This window comes from Pempheris klunzingeri, chromosome 21, assembly GCF_042242105.1.
Source record: "Pempheris klunzingeri isolate RE-2024b chromosome 21, fPemKlu1.hap1, whole genome shotgun sequence".
NCBI classification, from domain to species: Eukaryota; Metazoa; Chordata; class Actinopteri; order Acropomatiformes; family Pempheridae; genus Pempheris; species Pempheris klunzingeri.
In genome coordinates, this window is record NC_092032.1 from 20,455,163 (window position 1) to 20,476,399 (window position 21,237).

The 21,237-nt window shown below is 49.1% G+C and overlaps 1 protein-coding gene across 2 annotated transcripts in view; it reads left to right on the forward strand.

Annotated features, from left to right (window-relative positions):
- The window catches only part of LOC139221065 (NLR family CARD domain-containing protein 3-like), a 191,847-nt gene that overhangs the window by 150,942 nt on the left and 19,668 nt on the right, over positions 1-21,237 (forward strand). The window contains exons 42-43 of one of the 2 annotated variants that reach the window (XM_070852974.1): positions 5,852-6,025; positions 6,568-6,741. In XM_070852974.1, the coding sequence (XP_070709075.1) occupies positions 5,852-6,025; positions 6,568-6,741 (348 nt within the window). Of the gene's footprint in view, positions 1-1,338; positions 3,155-3,507; positions 3,682-5,851; positions 6,026-6,567; positions 6,742-21,237 lie in introns of both variants that reach the window. The other variant, XM_070852971.1, reaches the window with a different exon arrangement.

Below are 21,237 nucleotides of genomic sequence, written 5' to 3' on the forward strand. Positions count from 1 at the left end.
CCCCTCATATCCTCCTCAGACCTGGAGGAAAAAAAGGTTTTGAATATAATTTACATCATTTAAGCAGTTGGGATGTAAAACATATCAAAAGACTTTTTCTCAAAGATGATATTTTTAGTGAAATATTCCTTGTAGTGAACGTTGTCAGTCTTTTCCACAAAGAGAACATTACAAGCAGCAATCTATCAATGATAAAACAATACACTTTAACAGTAATCACATTTAAAATTATGAATTTTGGAAACAAACAAAACTAAATGTAAAAGCTGCTCTACTGCCCGGCTCTCTCCATCCTCATCAAATATAACAACATCCTGATGGAGAACAGAAATACTTCTTTATAAATGTCATCACTTAAACAACTCACTGCCTTAAAACAGGTTATTTTTCTGTTCCTGCCCTTTTGAAACAACAGAACCCCATGTGTGTATAATCATTAGAAAGCCAAGGAGGTCCTCTTTACAGTGTAGTAGAACTCAGATAGACTACATTAATGATGCCTGACTCAGACAGAAGTGAATTGTCAGATCTGAAGATAGTAAGGGAGTAGCAACCCAATCATCAGAGCACAGTGGATGGGCTGGGGGGGTCTGGTTTTATCATGTTCTGGAAATAGTATGAGCGTGACCCATTGGCAGCACAATATGCAAGTACAAGGGACTTGAATCGGCCAACGGTAGCCAGTCCAGGTTGCAGAGGAGCTGTGTAGTGTGGGAGAACTTGGAAAGGTTGAAACCAGCCGGCTGCTGCATTCTGGATGAGCTTCAGAGGTCAGATGGATCGTGCAGGCTGAGCAGCCAGGAGCCAGTTGGAGTAATCCAGGCACAATGGTCCTGAACCAGAAGCTGCACCAGCTCCTGGGTGAAGAAAGGGCTCCGGGCTAAAACACTATGGTGGAGGACAAACAAAAGACATGTACATAGGCAGTGACTGACCATAACTACATGACTGAGCTTCAGTCATAAGATGAATCTGAGAGGTGAATGGCTGGTGATGGCAGAGGACAAAGCAGTAAGAGTGGATGCTGTGAGCAGGCTGGAGCTGCACAAGCGTTGAATGCAAGCAGGAGGGCAGAAAGGCAGCTGAAGGGTTATCCTGAGGCACAAGGGAACACAGTAACAGGCCAGGAACAGGTGAGCACAGGTGTTCAGCAGGGAGAGTGAGCAAAGGAGCTGCACAATACACAAACCCAGACAAGGAGAGACACTGGAAACAAGGGAAAAACTCCAAAAGTGGACTTTATTCATTTTCTTATATTCATCATTTTTATGGGTCATGAAACAACCAGCACATCGTCAAACTGTCTTTGCTTTGTTTCAATGTTTTTCTCTTTTTAAGTGAATGGTGGTCTGCAGGAGGTTCTAGATGAACATAAGATCAGCCTGAGGAGGAGATGTGAACGTGTGACTGAAGGAAGTGATGAAGCAGGAAGTGATGAAGCAGGAAGTGGAACCTTCCTCAACACAATCTTCACTGAGCTCTTCATCACAGAGGGGCAGAGCGAAGAGGTTAATACCCAACATGAGGTGAGGCAGCTGGAGACGACTTTCAAGAAGAAGACCCTCCATGACGCTCCAATCAAGTGCCAGGACATCTTTAAAGCCTTACCTCACCAACAGACACCTGTCAGAGTCGCTCTGACGAACGGCGTCGCCGGTGTCGGAAAAACCTTCTCAGTGCAGAAGTTCACTCTGGACTGGGCGGAGGGTTTGGAAAACCAAGATGTCAGTCTGGTGGTTCTGCTTTCGTTCAGGGAGCTGAACCTGATCAGAGACGAGCAGCTCAGTCTTCTCAGGCTGCTCCATGTTTTCCATCCAACGTTACAGAAGGTCACCGCAGAGAAGCTCGCCGTCTGTAAACTGTTGTTCATCTTTGACGGCCTGGATGAAAGCAGACTGTCACTGGATTTCAACAACAAGGAGGTCGTTTCTGACATCACCCAGAAGTCGTCGGTCAACGTGCTGCTGACAAACCTCATCAAGGGGAATCTGCTTCCAGCGGCTCTTGTCTGGATCACTTCCAGACCTGCAGCAGCCAACCAGATCCCTCCTGCATGTGTTGACAGGGTAACAGAAATTCGCGGCTTCACTGACGCCCAGAAGGAGGATTACTTCAGGAGGAGAGTCAGTGATGAAGAGCTGTCCAGCAGGATCATCTCACACGTCAAGGCCTCCAGGAGCTTCCACATCATGTGTCTGATCCCAGTCTTCTGCTGGATCACTGCCACAGTTCTGGAGGACATGTTGACTACAGACCAGAGAGGAGAGCTGCCCAAGACCCTGACTGACCTGTACTCACACTTCCTGCTGGTTCAGATAAGGAGGAAGAAGCAGAAGTACGAGGGGGGACATGAGACGAGTCCACAGGAGCTGATGGAGGCTGACGGGGACGTTCTCCTGAAGCTGGGGAGGCTGGCGTTTGAACAGCTGCAGGAAGGAAACGTCATGTTCTACCAGGAAGACCTGGAGCAGGTCGGTCTGGACGCCACAGAGGCCTCGGTGTACTCAGGAGTTTGTACCGAGATCTTCAAAGGAGAGAGTGTGATCTTCCAGAAAACGGTCTACTGCTTCGTTCACCTGAGCGTTCAGGAGTTTCTGGCTGCAGTCTACATGTTCCACTGTTACACCAACAGGAACACAGAGGTGCTGAAGGACTTCCCGGGAGGTAGGGATCACTCATCCCTGGATGTCTTCCTGAGTAGAGCCATGATGAAATCCTTTAAAAGTGAAAATGGTCACCTGGACCTGTTTGTCCGCTTCCTTCATGGCCTCTCTGTGGAGTCCAACCAGAGGCTCTTAGGAGGCCTGCTGGGTCGGACAGACAACAGTCCATTCCATTCCATTCCAGTCATTCGGAGAGCCATCAACAACCTGAAGAGGAGAAAGATGGACAAAGTCTCTCCAGACAGAAGCATCAACATCTTCCACTGTCTGACGGAGATGAACGACCACTCAGTCCATCAGAAGATCCAAGAGTTTCTGAAGTCAGAGAACAGATCAGACCACAGACTCTCAGAGATCCACTGCTCAGCTCTGGCCTACATGCTGCAGATGTCAGAGGAGGTTCTGGAGGAGTTTGACCTGGAGAAGTACAACACATCAGAGGAGGGACGACGGAGGCTGATTCCAGCTGTGAGGAACTGCAGAAAAGTTCGGTAAGTTCTTAAAATAGTGATCTGTTTGTTCTTGATTTGTTTCAAATACTTTGACAACAAAAGAAAACATTGACTCTTCAGTTGGTTTTGTTTTCTAGCTGTCAAATAAATGATCACAGCCTTCTGCTTATTTCTAATAATTGTAATATTGTTGCTGTTCTTCTATCTACCTTCCTTTGGGTGATGGAGGCCTCATACAGCCCTGGTAAAACAAGTGCTGCACTACAGAGGTGTGATGTCAAAGCAAAGCTCCAATCAGGAAATGTCAAACTATTTCATCATCACATGCATGATATCAATATCAGGTGTCCTCTTTTATAATATGATGCTTTGTAATTTCTGTTTCATGACAGGCTGTCTGGCTGTCATCTCTCAGAGAGTCACTATGAAATCGTGGCCTCAGCTCTGAAGTCCAGCCCCTCCCATCTGAGAGAGCTGGAGCTGAGTCTTAATCAGCTGAAAGAGTTGGGAGTGAAGCAGCTGTCTGCTGGACTAGAGAGTCCAAACTGTGGACTGGAGACTCTGCGGTCAGTTCAGTCAACATTTGTGAGAAAAAGGTGATAAATGGAGTGTTTGACAGGACGGTTGTGCAGCTTCCACAGAGTCACTGTTTGGTCCTTCAGTCAGTGAAGATGTAAGAGGAGCTCATTTCCATACACCGGTATCTCAGTCCTGCCTCTGTCAGTGAAGGCCTGAGCCAAATATCTTCAACTGGATGTGAGGGATTTTAAATGTTCTTTAACAACAACATCACCTCAGGTAGAGCAGCCATTGTCTTAGATGCTGACAGCAACATGAGTCGTTGTAGCAGAAACTAGTCGATGTTCACCACTACACCTGATCAACAATTATATAGACTGTTGAATGGCAGTCAGTGTACCATGTGCTGTCCTGACCCAGTCCCTGCTACATCTTTAAGAACTGCTTTGAGTGCAAGCTTCACCCTGTGAGACTCATCATTAACATGTCTTTTTAAGGTGGATGTTTTCCAGCATCCATTACAATCACTGCTAGAAAAACCACCCCTAGACACTGATGTCTTAAATAACTAGAGGCCTGTATTAAACCTTTCATTTTCAAGTGAGATACAAGAAAAGGTTTTTTCAGAAAGTTCACCAGCTTTCTGAACAAAAATATTTTTCTATAAAAGCTTCAGTCAGGGTTCATCTACATTATGTATTCTTTGTTCAGCCTAAACTAAACACCACGTTTGACTAGTGTGTTCAGGTTGATATGATGTGAACGTTGTGCCACTGAGCTGCAGACAGAAGGCTGATATCCTACTGATCCACACTGAGTGTCTGAATACATAAAGCAGGCACATTTATTTGTACGACTCCTTTCAGACTCCAGTTTGATCATGGACGACAAGGTGTCTTTTTTCATACAGACATTTATTCCCCAAGTGGTGAAATGATGAAGCCAATGCCATCAATGCCAAATATACAAAGTCATATACAAATATATGAGGCTGAGCACAAATTCAGAAGATGACTATTAAAAGAAATGCATGATAAACTCAAACAACAGCACAATGTAAATAGACACAGGCTTCATTCCTCATTGGCTGCATGAACCTTTGGGGAGAAAACTTCCAGAAGAAAACAATGTGCTCTTCTTCAGTGCTCTCATTCACTCACAGCATTAGCAGCTTCATGTGGTGATTGATATAGTGCGTCTACAAAAACTGACCTGACCCCAACAAGGAAAACAGAAAGGTTCCCTTTTCTACAATATTCACCATTGTGTGTTTCTGAATCCTTTAAACTTATTTATGTAAATCAACAAAACATCTATTTATTAACTAAATCATTCCTGTTTTTAACTCAAAAGTAATTAAATGAACTTCAGTTACAAAGCTGACTTCAATGGCAGCTACACAATTCAAAGTGCTTCCAGGGACAGAAAGCACAATAGAAACAAGACATTAAACTGCAGGTAAAAGATGATAAAAGCACAAGAACATAAACAGTCAAAGCTGAAGAGAAGATGCATTAAAAGACCATAAAAGCTTGTTTCAGTCTGCTTTCTTCTTCAGTGGTTTAGTCCATTGTCTGCAGCAGAGAAATGTTGGGCTGCACATTTCAAACTGTAATAAAGATCAATGTGCACAGAAGGATTCACTCTGAACCTCTTAAACAGCTGATTTTCATCTCATGTTCCCGTCATGGTTTAAATAAGTGGTAATAAAAAAGACATGCATACAAAGAACAGATCAATAATCTCTATTTCAACTATCAGACAATAACAAATATATTCAGGATTTTCTTTTTCCAACATGTTTCTGAAGCTTTATGATGCTTCTAGTGACTGAAGAGTTTAAACTGAAGAAGCTTTGATTTTATGACTCCACTGTTCCTAACAGAAATATTGGAGATGTTTCTGAGGGTTTTTATTGTGTTTGGCTGCACAACATGAGTTTGTAGAGATGGAGCCACTGGTGGAGCTGCAGAGTTGAAGAGGTGACGTCACTGCGTCTTTACTGAAGAAGCAGCACGTTGTCATGAATATTAATGAGAGCTCAGTGTCACTGTTTGTATTTTACACTGTTTAACCTGCATCCTGTTGGGTTCAGCTGTTTGGAGATTTACTAAACGTCTCCGTTCTAAACCTTCTTCAGCTCTGAGCTGATTATTAAACGCTGTATGATTCAATGAACATCGTCTTCTAAAGTTACATCATTTATTCTTTATTCAGATTGATGTGCTGCAGTCTGTCAGAGGTCAGCTGTGCTCCTCTGGTCTCAGCTCTGAAGTCCAACCCCTCCCATCTGAGAGATCTGGAGCTGAGTCACAACAAGCTGCAGGATTCAGGAGTGAAGCTGCTGTGTGGTTTTCTGGAGAGTCCAGACTGCAGACTGGAGACTCTGAGGTACTAAACACCACGTTTGACTTCTGTGCTCAGATTAATATGATGTGAAGGTTGAGGTGACGTTAAACTTCTGAAATTATTATCATTATTATTACTATTATTAAACTAGTGATACTGAACCACACTCAGTATGTTAATGCTAAAGTGTCTTTTCCTCTAAATCCATCCTGACATCTTTGGCATCATTCAGAAGTTTGGGATCTGGAGTCGAATCTTAAATCAGTTTCTGAGGGTTTTTATTGTGTTTGGCTGCACAACATGAGTTTGTAGAGATGGAGCCACTGGTGGAGCTGCAGAGTTGAAGAGGTGACGTCACTGCGTCTTTACTGAAGAAGCAGCACGTTGTCATGAATATTAATGAGAGCTCAGTGTCACTGTTTGTATTTTACACTGTTTAACCTGCATCCTGTTGGGTTCAGCTGTTTGGAGATTTACTAAACGTCTCCGTTCTAAACCTTCTTCAGCTCTGAGCTGATTATTAAACGCTGAATGATTTCAGTGAACATCGTCTTCTAAAGTTACATCATTTATTCTTTATTCAGATTGTGGCGCTGCAGTCTGTCAGAGGTCAGCTGTGCTCCTCTGGTCTCAGCTCTGAAGTCCAACCCCTCCCATCTGAGAGATCTGGAGCTGAGTGGAAACAAGCTGCAGGATTCAGGAGTGAAGCTGCTGTGTGGTTTTCTGGAGAGTCCAGACTGCAGACTGGAGACTCTGAGGTCAGTTCACTGACTCTCTGTCACTATTGTAGATCTGATGTGTTCAGTTAACAACTGAACCTCATTTCTCTTCATATATAACTAACAACCTTAAAGATGTAAATATCCTCTTGTTCATATTTTCATGTTTCCTGGATTAAATTCAGTGTGCAGCCACAACAGATCTGTGTTTGTTGAAGAAAGTGTAGAAAATGTCCTCTGTTGGTGGTTAAAGTGAGTTCATGCTCAGAATTATTGGTAAATGGTCACATCTACATTCAGAAGATCCCCTGAATTATTATCTGTTTTTAAATGGATCACGTTTACCTCCTGAAGCAGAAATGTTCCTACTTCTGTTCCAATGTGCTGATCGATGTCTGATCAATCATATTGATCCTTCAGACCAGAAAAGTATTGATCTTCCAGACCTGACTGAGATCAACAGCATGTTATTAATGGTTATTTGTCCGTAGAAGGTCGACATGATGCTGATCCACAGTAACACAATGAGAAAGTCTCTCTGCTCCTTTTAGGGAAAAGCTCATTGATGAGGACACAGTGATGCTGAGCTGCAGATTCAAACCCTCAACACTTCTGACTGCATTTTATATGGATTTTTAGCTCCATCATTTATTCTTTATTCAGATTGAGTGGCTGCAGTCTGTCAGAGGTCAGCTGTGCTCATCTGGCCTCAGCTCTGAAGTCCAGCCCCTCCCATCTGAGAGAGCTGGAGCTGTTTGGAAATGAGCTGCAGGATTCAGGAGTGAAGCTGCTGTCTGATCTTGTGGAGAGTCCAGACTGCAGACTGGAGACTCTGAGGTACTAAACACTGTTAGTAGTCAAGTCAGTTTCATTTATAGAGCCGAACATCACTAACTCTACATTTTCCCCAAACATGCTTCACAATCTTTACAGCACACGACACCCTGTTTTTAGGAGCTTGATCTGGATCAGGAGAAACTGGCCCCAAACTAAAGTTTAACGGGGAAACAGTGTCGTGACCTGGGCCCACTCCCTTATTAGGTCCTTATTGGATCCCCGGCCACCAGCAACATGAATCAAACAGGATGCAGTTTAACAGTTTATTTGGCCCCCCCCCTCTTGGTACACTCGTCAGACCATCACAATCAGCAGACACACTAGCCAGGCAGTTCTAACAGTCTATAGAAAACACACGTGAGTAAAAAGGTTTCAGAGCATTTGCATTACAGTGGCACCGCACACACAATTCATAACCACACAGTTAAGTCACCGCAACCCACACTATGCTGCTGGCAGTGTGCTGTAACCACCTGTACACCCGTAACCAGAAGGGGGGGGGGGGGGGGAAACCCACACACAGATGGACAGACGGACAGACAGACAAACAAATTAAATAACTAGCTCCGTCTGGGGGGACTGGCGGCTCGCCCCTGGCCGCCCACGAGGCCCACTCCCCCAGCGGAGCAAACAAAAGGAACACAAACCCCAACCAGTCCAGTTTCCCCTACTTGGGCACCCCAAGTCCGTCCAGGGCTGCTCCTGGTGAGGCCTAATGTCCTCCCTGCATGTGCGTCATTCCAGCAGACGTCCTTGGCTCACAGCAAGCGGTTCCTGTATCAGCAGAGTGGGCCCTCAGGCTGTTCCCCTCACTCAGCCAATTGCGCCTCTCACCCAGGGGCGGTGAAAGGGGCAGCCGGACCCTCAGTGCGTGGCCCAGAACTCCCACTCTCCTGCATCTCCCAGTCTTCCTGGGCCAGCCAAAATCCTCCGCAGCTGGCTACTGATTGCCAATTAATGGGCAGGGCTGCAGGCAAGCACACACCCTTCCCCCTCATCACCCTCTGTGGACACAACCAAAACACGACAAAAACACACATCCCTGGCTGGGATGTGACACTCCCCCACACTAAAACTATGGTTGTCCCGACTATCTACTGCCCATATCGGGCCGGCTTAACCCCAAAGTTAGCCCTCTGTGACCTCCTAGGAACTGATGGTTCTATTAGCTGTTCCCTCACCCCAGCTTGCTCTGGGACCCCAGCCCCCTCCTGCCTCAGCACTGGTTCAGGAACCCCTAACGGAATTTCCCCATCCCCTTCAGGAACCACCCTTGACAACTCACCGGGCCAGCCCAACACCCGCCCCTCTGACCTTGGGACCACCCCCTGACCTGCCCTACCAACCCGCCCACCTACGATCTCCAGAGGTCGTGGATTGCATCCAGGGGGGCAGCAACGCAGATGGCGACGATGCAGGGTGCGGATGGGTCCTTCGCCATCTTCAGGGCGCACCTTGTATACTGGCCCTTGGGGGTCCGGCTGGCATACCACCACCTGTGGATGTGGGTCCCAATATGGACCCAACTTCCCTTTGGCCCTTCGTCTAAAATTCCGTACAAGGACCCTCTCACCTGGCAACAGGGGCAGCCCCCTCACTCGACGGCTGCATCGGCGCTGGTCCTGTTCCTGTCTCAATCCCGCCTGCTGCTTGACCACCTTGATGGCTTCCTGTAGCCTTTGGCGGTGGGCGTGGAGCCATTCTCCGGCTCCTCCCGTATCCCAACTACCATCCACCCCCCAGCTCTGGTCTATAGGTAAGCGGGGATGGCGGCCAAATAGCACAAAGAAGGGGGCCAACCCTGTGCTACTGTGTGGAGTGCTATTGTAAGCCTGGACCAAGTCTGGTAGATGTTCCACCCACCTCTGTTGATCAGCTGGTGTCAAGGTGTTCATCAGGTGAAGTAGGGTCTGGTTCCATCTCTCACAGGCTCCATTTCCCTGGGGCCTATATGGTGTGGTCCGGATCTTCCTACACCGATACACTGTGCACAGCTGGGGAATAAGCTGCAACTCAAAGGCCGGGCCCTGATCCGACAACAGCTTCTCTGGACACCCATAGGGCTGGAACACCTCCCTCCAGAGGACCCGTGCTGCCGTTTCGGCTGTCTGGTCACGGGTAGACACTGCAAAGGCATAGCGGGAGAACAGGTCAATTGCCACCAACACATATGGTCGTGCATCTGCGGGTCGCCCCAGAGAAAGAAAATCAATGGCAAGGACTTCCCACGGATAACATGTCTCTATGCCTCGCATGGGAGGCCACTCCCCACGCCCGGCTGACCCAACCAGGCAACGAGGGCATGTTTTCTCCCAGGCCTCCACATCTTTCTTCAAGCCTGGCCAGAAGAATCGAACACGAAGGGCCTTCGTCATCCGCCTTCCCCTAGCATGCCCCAGTGCCTCATGAAACTCCCTCCATACGGTCTGGCGCTCGCTTTGTGGGACAACTACAGCCCATTCCTCTTCCCAGGCAGTTGGTGTACGAGTACCCAACTACGCACCTGCAGCTGCTCCCAGTTGTTTAGCAGGGCTCGGCTAGCACTAGACAACTCCTGCCGCATCTCGGCAGTAGGGGCATTGGACCCAGCCATTCTCCACTGCTGCACCTCTGCCAATATAGGGTCACCTCCTTGCTTCACCGCCCAGTCAACCTCACCATCGGCCCCTACCTGACCGACTGCACCCTGGCCAGGCTGCCTAGACTGCATCTCGATTTTCCAGCCCCGGCTTGTAGCGGACTTCAAAACCATAGGATGCCAGCTGCCCAGCCCAACGCTGCTCGACGGCACCCAATTTTGCAGTCTTCCAGTGCAAGAGAGGTCGATGGTCTGTGAATACAACACAAGGCATGCCCCACAAGTAATCCTTGAATTTTTCCGTCACCGCCCATTTAAGGGCCAACAATTCCAACTTGAAAGCACTGTAGTTGTTATCATTCTTCTCAGTGTCATGCAGGCCCCTGCTGGCATAGGCAACCACCCTCTCCTTACCTCCTTGCACTTGCGTGAGGACTGCCCCCAATCCCAGGAGACTAGTGTCGGTGTACAGGCGGAACGGCAGGGCGTAATCGGCATAGGCCAACACTGGGGCACTCACCAAGGCTTGTTTCAAATCCTCGAAGGCTTCCTGACACTCCTCTGTCCACTGCACACTTGCCCGTGATGCTCCACCGACCCCCCTCAACAACGCATGCAACGCTGCCGCCCGTTTCGAGAACTTGGGGATGAACCTCCTGTAGTATCCTACGAACCCGAGAAAAGACCTCACCTCTCTCACTGTGTTCGGGATGGGCCATGCCTGTACCGCTGCCGTTTTCTCAGGATCCGTGGCAACTCCATTCTGGCTAACGACATGGCCCAGATACCTGACTGAACGCTGGAACAGGCTGCACTTCCCTGGCTGTAACTTCAGTCCATGGGCCTCCAGCCTCTGAAAGACCTGCTCCAAGTGGTCTAGATGGGAAGGAAAGTCAGGGGAAAACAAGATTATATCGTCAAGGTATATCAACAGGAAGTCATTCACCTTGTCCCCAAGACAGCGCTGCATAAGTCTTTGGAAGATGGCTGGGGCATTGCATAATCCAAAGGGCATGCGCTCAAACTCATAAAGGCCCATGGGCGTAGCAAAGGCGGTTTTCTCTCGATTGTCAGGGTGCACCTCCACCTGCCAGTACCCACTTGCCAGGTCAAGTGTAGAGTACCAGAGGGCCTCCTTCATTCCAGTGAGGGACTCCTCAATACGGGGCAGAGGGTATGCATCCTTGTGGGTCACCTCATTGAGCTTCCGATAGTCCACACAGAATCGCCACCCACCATCCTTTTTCCTGACCAGGACGACAGGGGCGGCCCAAGGGCTTGAACTCTCCCCAATTACTCCCCCCTCTAACATCCCATGAAGCAGCTCCCTCATCTCCGCATACAAACTAGGGGGGACAGGCCTATAGCGCTCTCGTATAGGGGCCGCCGCACCAGTTGGAATATGATGGTACACCGCATCTGTTCGGCCATGGTCATCCTCATCCCTTGCGAAGACCTGCTGCCACTTCTCCAATACCCGGTGCAGCTGACCTCTCTCTTCCGGTGTCAGGCCCTCACCCTGCTCCTCCAAGGGACTCAGATGCTGCGGTAAGGCATGGCTAACCGGTCGAACTTCTACCTCCACCACCTGCTCACCTTGAGACCGCAACACCAGCTCATTGGGCAGTTGTATGGCATCGAGCCCAACTTTCTCAATGTGTGCCAGGGGGCGGTGCGTAGGCAACTCTACTGGGAAGGAGTGGAGGTTGCAGATGCGGAGTGGCACTCGTCCGTCTCGCACTATTGCCAGAGCTCTGCCCACACACCATTCTTGCTGGCCACCACGGAAATCTTCGATCAGCACTTGGTCACCATCCCTCAGCTGTCCCAAAGGTACCTCAGCCCAGACCACGGCCTCAGACTGGGGCTGAAGTATTCGAGAACCTGAAGTCCGAAGACGGGCAGAAGGTGCCTCTCTTGGTACCTCCATGATTGTCTGCAGGCGCCGGCATACTGCAAAAGCCTGGCTCCACACTGTTCGGGCTGGCCTAGGGAGAGAGGATACAAACACAGAACGGTGAGTCCCCCCTTTTTGTTCCAGCAACTCCCAACAATGTCGGATGACATTCATTCCTAGGATCCCATGTGGAGCTGGCAGGTGCTGGTCTTCCACAATCACCACCCCGCGCCGGGGAACCACCACACCCGCCACTGTAAAGTCCATTACAGCATAGCCTATATATGGCAGATTCAGTCCATTCACAGCACGGAGGGTAAGCCATGGAACCTCCTCGGCACCCAGCATCTCCACCCCCTTCACATACCGTTCAAATACCGTGCGGCTGAAAAGAGTCACTTGGGAGCCAGTGTCTACCAAGCATGGCACTGGTCTCCCTGCAGCCAGGACCTGAATCTCAGGACTGTCCCCCACTAGGGCCTCTCGCAGGGTCGGCTCAATGTCCCCAGCCTCAACCTTTAATCGGACTTCCCGGGTTGCTGCAGAATATTCTCGGGTCGGGGCCCGCAGGTCGGGACACTCCCTCCGCATGTGTCCAGGTCGCTCGCAGTGCAGACAAATGGGCCGTCCTTGTTCATCCCATCGGGCAACTGCACCAGGAGCAGCACCCCGGCGTGACCGGCATGATCTGGAAACTGGCGGGCCGGCCGAGTTACCCCCAGTGTCCGATCTCAGCTCACTCACCAGGGTCTCCTGAAGCTCCCTCACCTGTTCCCGCAGCTCTTTAAGTAGATCTTCCTTCAGGCTCACCTTTAAGGCCTCCAAGCTAGTTGGAAGATCACCTGGATGACCATCTTGGCTTGGTGAGGGCGGAAGGTAGGCCCGACAGGTCTCAGCTTCTCCGGAGCTCCCCCCAGGAACACCCTCTCGCTCCATTTCCCGAGCCTCTGCACAGACCTCCGAGAATGAGAGTGCTGGGGTCCGTCGGATCATGCGCTGAAGCTCCTGCTTGACTGTACCTCCTTGTAGACCAGCCACCAGCTGGCTCCTCAAAGCTTCATCATCACCGCCTTCGGTCGGTTCCTTCTGCCTCCACCTGTAGTGACACTCACGGAGACGCAGGATGAACGAGCCCACCCCCTCCCCTGAGTGCTGCCTGCAAGTAAAGAAAGCCCCCCGTAACTCTGCTAACCCTGCCTTGCGCCCATACAGCTTTGCTAGGAAGTCAAAAATTTTGTCTACTGTGTCCTTCTGATTCTCTGCAAGCAGTTCAACTTCTCTTTTAGGTTCCCCTTGTAAAGCCCCCATCACAAGATCAATTTTTTGGTTATGGTCTAACGACAAAGCCCTCAAACACACCTCAAGGTTTTTCTGCCACTCAAAACTGTTCAGATCCTTCCATGCCAAAGTTAGGGATCCAGGGTCCCCCTAAAAACCAAGGGAAAGCCCCTGTTACCAGCCCACCTGTGGCTTCTGCAGGCTGCTGCTGTTGTTCCATGTTGCTGTGGTAAAAGGGATCCTGCCGAACAACACCAAAAATTTACAGTGTTGTGACCTGGGCCCACTCCCTTATTAGGTCCTTATTGGATCCCCGGCCACCAGCAACATGAATCAAACAGGATGCAGTTTAACAGTTTATTTGGCCCCCCCTCTTGGTACACTCGTCAGACCATCACAATCAGCAGACACACTAGCCAGGCAGTTCTAACAGTCTATAGAAAACACACGTGAGTAAAAAGGTTTCAGAGCATTTGCATTACAGTGGCACCGCACACACAATTCATAACCACACAGTTAAGTCACCGCAACCCACACTATGCTGCTGGCAGTGTGCTGTAACCACCTGTACACCCGTAACCAGAAGGGGGGGGGACCCACACACAGATGGACAGACGGACAGACAGACAAACAAATTAAATAACTAGCTCCGTCTGGGGGGACTGGCGGCTCGCCCCTGGCCGCCCATGAGGCCCACTCCCCCAGCGGAGCAAACAAAAAGAACACAAACCCCAACCAGTCCAGTTTCCCCTACTTGGGCACCCCAAGTCCGTCCAGGGCTGCTCCTGGTGAGGCCTAATGTCCTCCCTGCATGTGCGTCATTCCAGCAGACGTCCTTGGCTCACAGCAAGCGGTTCCTGTATCAGCAGTGTGGGCCCTCAGGCTGTTCCCCTCACTCAGCCAATTGCGCCTCTCGCCCAGGGGCGGTGAAAGGGGCAGCCGGACCCTCAGTGCGTGGCCCAGAACTCCCACTCTCCTGCATCTCCCAGTCTTCCTGGGTCAGAACCGGTTCTAGACAGTGACACACAGACACACACAACACCGACAGGGGGAGAAAGGTGGAGAGGGAACGGGGGAGAGACCAAGAAGGAAAAGCAGTATGTAGGCAGCCAAACGAACACACACGGCCCAGAGGCACCAGTCCCTCTCCGCTGCCGTCCTGGTTCTGGTCACTCCACCTGTGCTCTGCTCTCCTCTGTTCTGCTCTGCTCTCCTCGAGTGCCAGAGTATCTCCTCCCTTTGTCCTGCTCAGCAGCCAGCCAAAATCCTCCGCAGCTGGCTACTGATTGCCAATTAATGGGCAGGGCTGCAGGCAAGCACACACCTCATCACCCTCTGTGGACACAACCAAAACACGACAAAAACACACATCCCTGGCTGGGATGTGACAGAAACAAATCAAAGAAACCTGAGGAAGAGCAGCAAACACACAGTGGATGACCTGTGTACAGAACAGACCACTAGAAAGTCACAGTTCAGACAATCAGGATGACTAAATTCTAGATAGTAAACGTACCTGAAGAACATGGATCTGGGGGGAACTGGGGCGACATCAGATGGGCCAAGCAGAGCTGGAATGAGAGCAGACTGCATGAACACACAGGAGGCAAAGCTGAGGCAGGAGAAAGGCAGACAGCTCAGACACTCACAGAATCTAGTCTGGGGGGTGTTAGAACTGAGCATGTGCAAACTGAGAACAACCAAAAGTGGCAAAAAGGCTTTTCATAGAGGTGAATAATGAAATCAGCAGTATTAAAAATCCAATCAGAATCGCTGAAGACATCAGTGAGAGTCAGGTGGTTTCTAGAAGAGCCCATGGAAGAGCCTGTTTCTGGGACAAAGCTGTTTTCTACTGGATAGAGATCCTTTTACCACAAGAGCCTCAAATGAGCTGAATTTATGGAGAAAGTCTGGAGTTTAAACAGACAGAATGACCTGTAGATCAATGCGACACCCCCACCTCGTTAAGGAACTCAGAGCTCAGAGCGAACTACCGAGGCAGCAGTAGAGGCTAGCCCCCAATGCTACTTGCTGTCCTGCACATGGGCTCTAATGTATTTAGCACGTCACCAAAGCCGTCACTCTCAGTCTCCATTGTCGCCCACATAGTCACCAGGTGAGTGCTGACATCTGTCGTGCTTCCACTGTGCTTGTTCTCCGTTCTGCAGACCTTTCAGACGGCCACACTTTGGTCCACTTTTCTGTCCTTCATCTAAAATCCACATGTCCTCCAAACCTTACATCTTTAATTTGATGGTGCTCTGTAAATTGTGTCAGTGTTGTCGGATATGTTCTAGTTTTGACCTCCAAGCCAACGATCAGACACCCCTGGCAGGTTGGTCTTCAGAGGAATATTGTCCTGAATTAATAAATCATTTCACTTTATTTATTCTTTATTTAGATTGAAGGACTGCAGACTGTCAGGGGTCAGCTGTGCTCCTCTGGCCTCAGCTCTGAAGTCCAACCCCTCCCATCTGAGAGAGCTGCAGCTGAGTGAGAACGAGCTGCAGGATTCAGGAGTGAAGCTGCTGTGTGGTTTTCTGGAGAGTCCAGACTGCAGACTGGAGACTCTGAGGTCAGTTCACTGACTCTCTCAAATCAAATCAAATCAAATCAACTTTATTGACCAAGTTTTAACAGGCAAACAAGGAATTTGACTTGGTGAAACTTGACTCTCTATGTACAGTGAAGGAAAGAACAAGACAATATAAACAATATAGAACTCTTTGACAATATATATACAATGGAGGTAGGTGTAGCGCAAATTGCAGTGCAAAGAGAGTAGTGCAAAAGTTTCAAATGTGCGGGGGGTGGAATTATTTGCAGTGGATCCTGAGACTCTGAGGCTAGTGGGAGTTCATCAGGGTGACGGCCTGGGGGAAGAAACTGTCTCGATGTCTGCTGGTTTTGGTGTACAGTGACCTGTAGCGCCTACCAGACGGGAGGAGTTTGAAGAGTTTCTGTGCAGGGTGTGAGGGGTCTGCAGAGATGTTACCTGCCCTCCTCCTTACCCTGGACAGGTACAAGTCCTGGATGGAGGGCAGATCGGCTCCAATTATTCTCTCTGCAGAGCTGATTGTCCTTTGCAGTCTGTTCCTGTCCTGTGTAGAAGGTGATCAGCAGCTCCTGTGGCAGGTTAAACTTCCTGAGCTGACACAGGAAGTACAACCTCTGTTGGGCCTTTTTCCGGACAGAGTCTATGTGCTGAGTCCACTTCAGGTCCTGGGAAATTGTGGATCCCAGAAACTTGAAGGAGTCCGCAGTAGACACTGTGCTGTTGAGGATGGTGAGGGGGGACGGGTGTCGGGGCATTTCTCCTGAAGTCCACTGTCATCTCCACAGTCTTGAGCGGGTTCAGCTCCAGGTGGTTCTGACTGCACCAGTGGACCAGCTGTTCCATCTCCTGTCTGTATGCTGACTCGTCACTGTCCTGGATCAGACCGAATACCGTGGTGTCGTCAGCATACTTCAGGAGTTTCACAGAAGAGTTCCCTGAGGTGCAGTCGCTGGTGTAGAGGGAGAAGAGCAGTGGGGAGAGGACGCAGCCCTAGGGGGTGCCAGTGCTGATGGTCCGGGTGCTGGAAGCGGTGCTCCCCAGCCTCACCTGCTGCCTCCTGTCAGTCAAAAAGCTGGTGATCCCCTGACAGGTGGAGGTGGGCACAGTGAGCTGGGTGAGTTTTTGGTGCAGGATTTCAGGGATGACGGTGTTAAACGGCGAGCTGAAGTCCACGAACAGGATCCTCGCGTACGTCCCTGGGAAGTCGAGGTGATGCAGGATGAAGTGCAGTCCCACATTGACTGCATCATCTGCTGACCTGTTTGCCCAGTAGGCAAACTGCAGGCGGTCCAGCAAGGGGCCTGTGATGTCCTTCAGGTGGCTCAACACCAGTCTCTCAAAGGATTTCATGACCACAGATGTCAGGGCGACGGGCCTGTAGTCATTTAATCCTGTGATGGAGGGCTTCTTGGGGACCAGGATGATGGTGGAGCGTGCAGGGAGTCCAGTTGTGTGGTTGGGAGGTGTGAATTGCTTGTGAAACCTACAGTAGAAGCTGTTGAGGTCGTCAGCCAGTCTGAGGTTTCCTTCAGGGTGGAGGGATGGTCTCCTGTAGCTGGTGATGTGCTGCAGGCTTCTCCAATCTGACGCAGGGTCGTTGGCTGAGAGGTTGTTTTTCAGCCTCTCACTGTAGCTCTCCTGCTTGAACAGGACCTGATCCCCACTTCTGTAGGCCTCCTCCTTGGTCTGACGCAGCTTCCTGCGGTTAGGTGTGAACCAAGGTTTATTGTTGTTGTATGTGCAGATGGTTTTGGTCTGCACACACATGTCCTCACAAAAGCCGATGTAGGATGTCACAGTGTCTGTAAGTTCGTTGACGTCTGTTGCTGCAGCTTCAAAGACGCCCCAATCAGAGCAGTCAAAGCAGGCCTGTAACTTCAGCTTTGACTCCTCTGTCCACTTCCTCACGGTCCTTACCACAGGTTTAGAAGTTTTTAATTTCTGCCTGCAGGTCGGAATGACATGAATCAGACAGTGGTCGGAGAGTCCTAAGGCTGCACGGGGGACAGAGCGATAAACATCCTTTAACACAGTGTAGCAGTGGTCCAGAGTGTGAGCCCCTCTGGTGGGACACTTAAGGTGAGGTTTTCTCTGTTGAAATCCCCCAGAATGATGAGCAGGGAGTCTGGGTGTTTTTTCTCCACTTCTGTTATCTGGTCGGCCAGCTGTTGTAATGCCTCTGTTACACAGGCCTGCAGTGGGATGTAGACACCGACCAGGACAAACGAGGAGAACTCCCACGGTGAATAAAACGGTTTACAGTTCGTAAATAAAGTCTCAAGGAGAGGGCTACATGACTTGGACAGCACTGTGACGTCTCTACACCAACTTTCATTGATGTAGAAGAAGATTCCATCTCCCTTCGTTTTCCCTGAGAGCACTGTGCTGCGGTCCGCTCAGAACACCTGGTATCCTGGCAGCTGGAGTGCGGCGTCCGGGATGTGTTCACTGAGCCAGGTTTCAGTGAAGCACAGGGCGGCGGATCTGCTGAAGTCCGTGTTTTTTGAGTTGAGAAGCAGCAGTTCGTCCATCTTATTAGCCAGGGAGTGGACTTTCCGATGTTTAAAAGTTCCTCCCTGGTGAAGTGACCAGAGAAGGGAAGCAGAAAGCCGGAAAAACACAAAAAAACATGCAAAGTACCAGAGAGCGAAGTACCGAGGCTGCCATCTGTGGCGCCATCTTCTGTCACTATTGTAGATCTGATGTGTTCAGTTAACAACTGAACCTCATTTCTGTTCATATATAACTAACAACATTAAAGATGTAAATATCCTCTTGTTCATATTTTCATGTTTCCTGGATTGAATTCAGTGTGCAGCCACAACAGATCTGTGTTTGTTGAAGAAAGTGTAGAAAATGTCCTCTGTTGGTGGTTAAAGTGAGTTCATGCTCAGAATTATTGGTAAATGGTCACATCTACATTCAGAAGATCCCCTGAATCATTATCTGTTTTTAAATGGATCACGTTTACCTCCTGAAGCAGAAATGTTCCTACTTCTGTTCCAATGTGCTGATCGATGTCTGATCAATCATATTGATCCTTCAGACCAGAAAAGTATTGATCTTCCAGACCTGACTGAGATCAGCAGCATGTTATTAATGGTTATTTGTCCGTAGAAGGTGGACATGATGCTGATCCACAGTAACACAATGAGAAAGTCTCTCTGCTCCTTTTAGGGAAAAGCTCATTGATGAGGACACAGTGATGCTGAGCTGCAGATTCAAACCCTCAACACTTCTGACTGCATTTTATATGGATTTTTAGCTCCATCATTTATTCTTTATTCAGATTGAGTGGCTGCAGTCTGTCAGAGGTCAGCTGTGCTCATCTGGCCTCAGCTCTGAAGTCCAACCCCTCCCATCTGAGAGAGCTGGAGCTGTTTGGAAACGAGCTGCAGGATTCAGGAGTGAAGCTGCTGTCTGATCTTGTGGAGAGTCCAGACTGCAGACTGGAGACTTTGAGGTACTAAACACTGTTAGTAGTCAAGTCAGTTTCATTTATAGAGCCGAACATCACTAACTCTACATTTTCCCCAAACATGCTTCACAATCTTTACAGCACACGACACCCTGTTTTTAGAAGCTTGATCTGGATCAGGAGAAACTGGCCCCAAACTAAAGTTTAACGGGGAAACAAATCAAAGAAACCTGAGGAAGAGCAGCAGACACACAGTGGATGAGCTGTGTTCAGAACAGACCACTAGAAAGTTACAGTTCAGACAATCAGGACGACTAAATTCTAGATAGTAAACGTACCTGAAGAACATGGATCTGGGGGGAACTGGGGCGACATCAGATGGGACCAGAGTCACATGGCCTCCTCTTCACCAAGCAGAGCTGGAATGAGAGAGACTGCATGAACAACCAGGAGGCAAAGCTGAGGCAGGAGAAAGGCAGACAGCTCAGACACTCACAGAATCTAGTCTGGGGGGTGTTAGAACTGAGCATGTGCAAACTGAGAACAACCAAAAGTGGCAAAAAGGCTTTTCATAGAGGTGAATAATGAAATCAGCAGTATTAAAAATCCAATCAGAGTCGCTGAAGACATCAGTGAGAGTCAGGTGGTTTCTAGAAGAGCCCACGGAGGAGCCTGTTTCTGGGACAAAGCTGTTTTCTACTGGATAGAGATCCTTTTACCACAAGAGCCTCAAATGAGCTGAATTTATGGAGAAAGTCTGGAGTTTAAACAGACAGAATGACCTGTAGATCAATGCGACACCCCCACCTCGTTAAGGGCCGAGCAACATGAGCATCGGTGTGGTGGAGGAAACATTTGCTTTCTGCTGTGTCCCAAATCCAGTAAAGCACTCACAGCCTGGCTAATCAGTAACAGAACCAGAGTTGATCAGAAAGGCTTTGATAGACGATGATGTGATGTTTCTGAACCCAAACATCAGGGTCTTGTTGTGGCCGCAGCTCTCAGTAATAGTCCAGTCTGTAGAGCTCCAGTTGATGTCTGACTGACGACTTCATCCTGATGTTACTAGTGCAGCACAGATGACCATGTTGCTAATGCTAGTGGAAGTGTGTTTGTGGTTTCTCCCTACGTGATGCTAGCACCCTCAGTCCCAAAGTGGCCCCCGGTAGACAGACGCAGCATGTGAGGCCGCACTAGCTGTGTGCTGAACAGGCTCAGGGTGAACTACCGAGGCAGCAGTAGAGGCTAGCCCCCAATGCTACTTGCTGTCCTGCACATGGGCTCTAATGTATTTAGCATGTCACCAAAGCCGTCGCTCTCAGTCTCCATTGTCGCCCACATAGTCACCAGGTGAGTGCTGACATCTGTCGTGCTTCCACTGTGCTTGTTCTCCGTTCTGCAGACCTTTCAGACGGCCACACTTTGGTCCACTTTTCTGTCCTTCATCTAAAATCCACATGTCCTCCAAACCTTACATCTTTAATTTGATGGCGCTCTGTAAATTGTGTCAGTGTTGTCGGATATGTTCTAGTTTTTACCTCCAAGCCAACGATCAGACACCCCTGCTGTGGCAGGTTGGTCTTCAGAGGAACATTGTCCTGAATAAATAAATCATTTCACTTCATTTATTCTTTATTCAGATTGAAGGACTGCAGACTGTCACAGGTCAGCTGTGCTCCTCTGGTCTCAGCTCTGAAGTCCAACCCCTCCCATCTGAGAGATCTGGACCTGAGTGAGAACGAGCTGCAGGATTCAGGAGTGAAGCTGCTGTGTGGTTTTCTGGAGAGTCCAGACTGCAGACTGGAGACTCTGAGGTCAGTTCACTGACTCTCTGTCACTATTGTAGATCTGATGTGTTCAGTTAACAACTGAACCTCATTTCTCTTCATATATAACTAAGATGCATGAAGTTGTTCATTTCCTTTCTGAGTTGAGTGAGCAGTCACAACAGGTTTGTGCTTCTTGAAGAA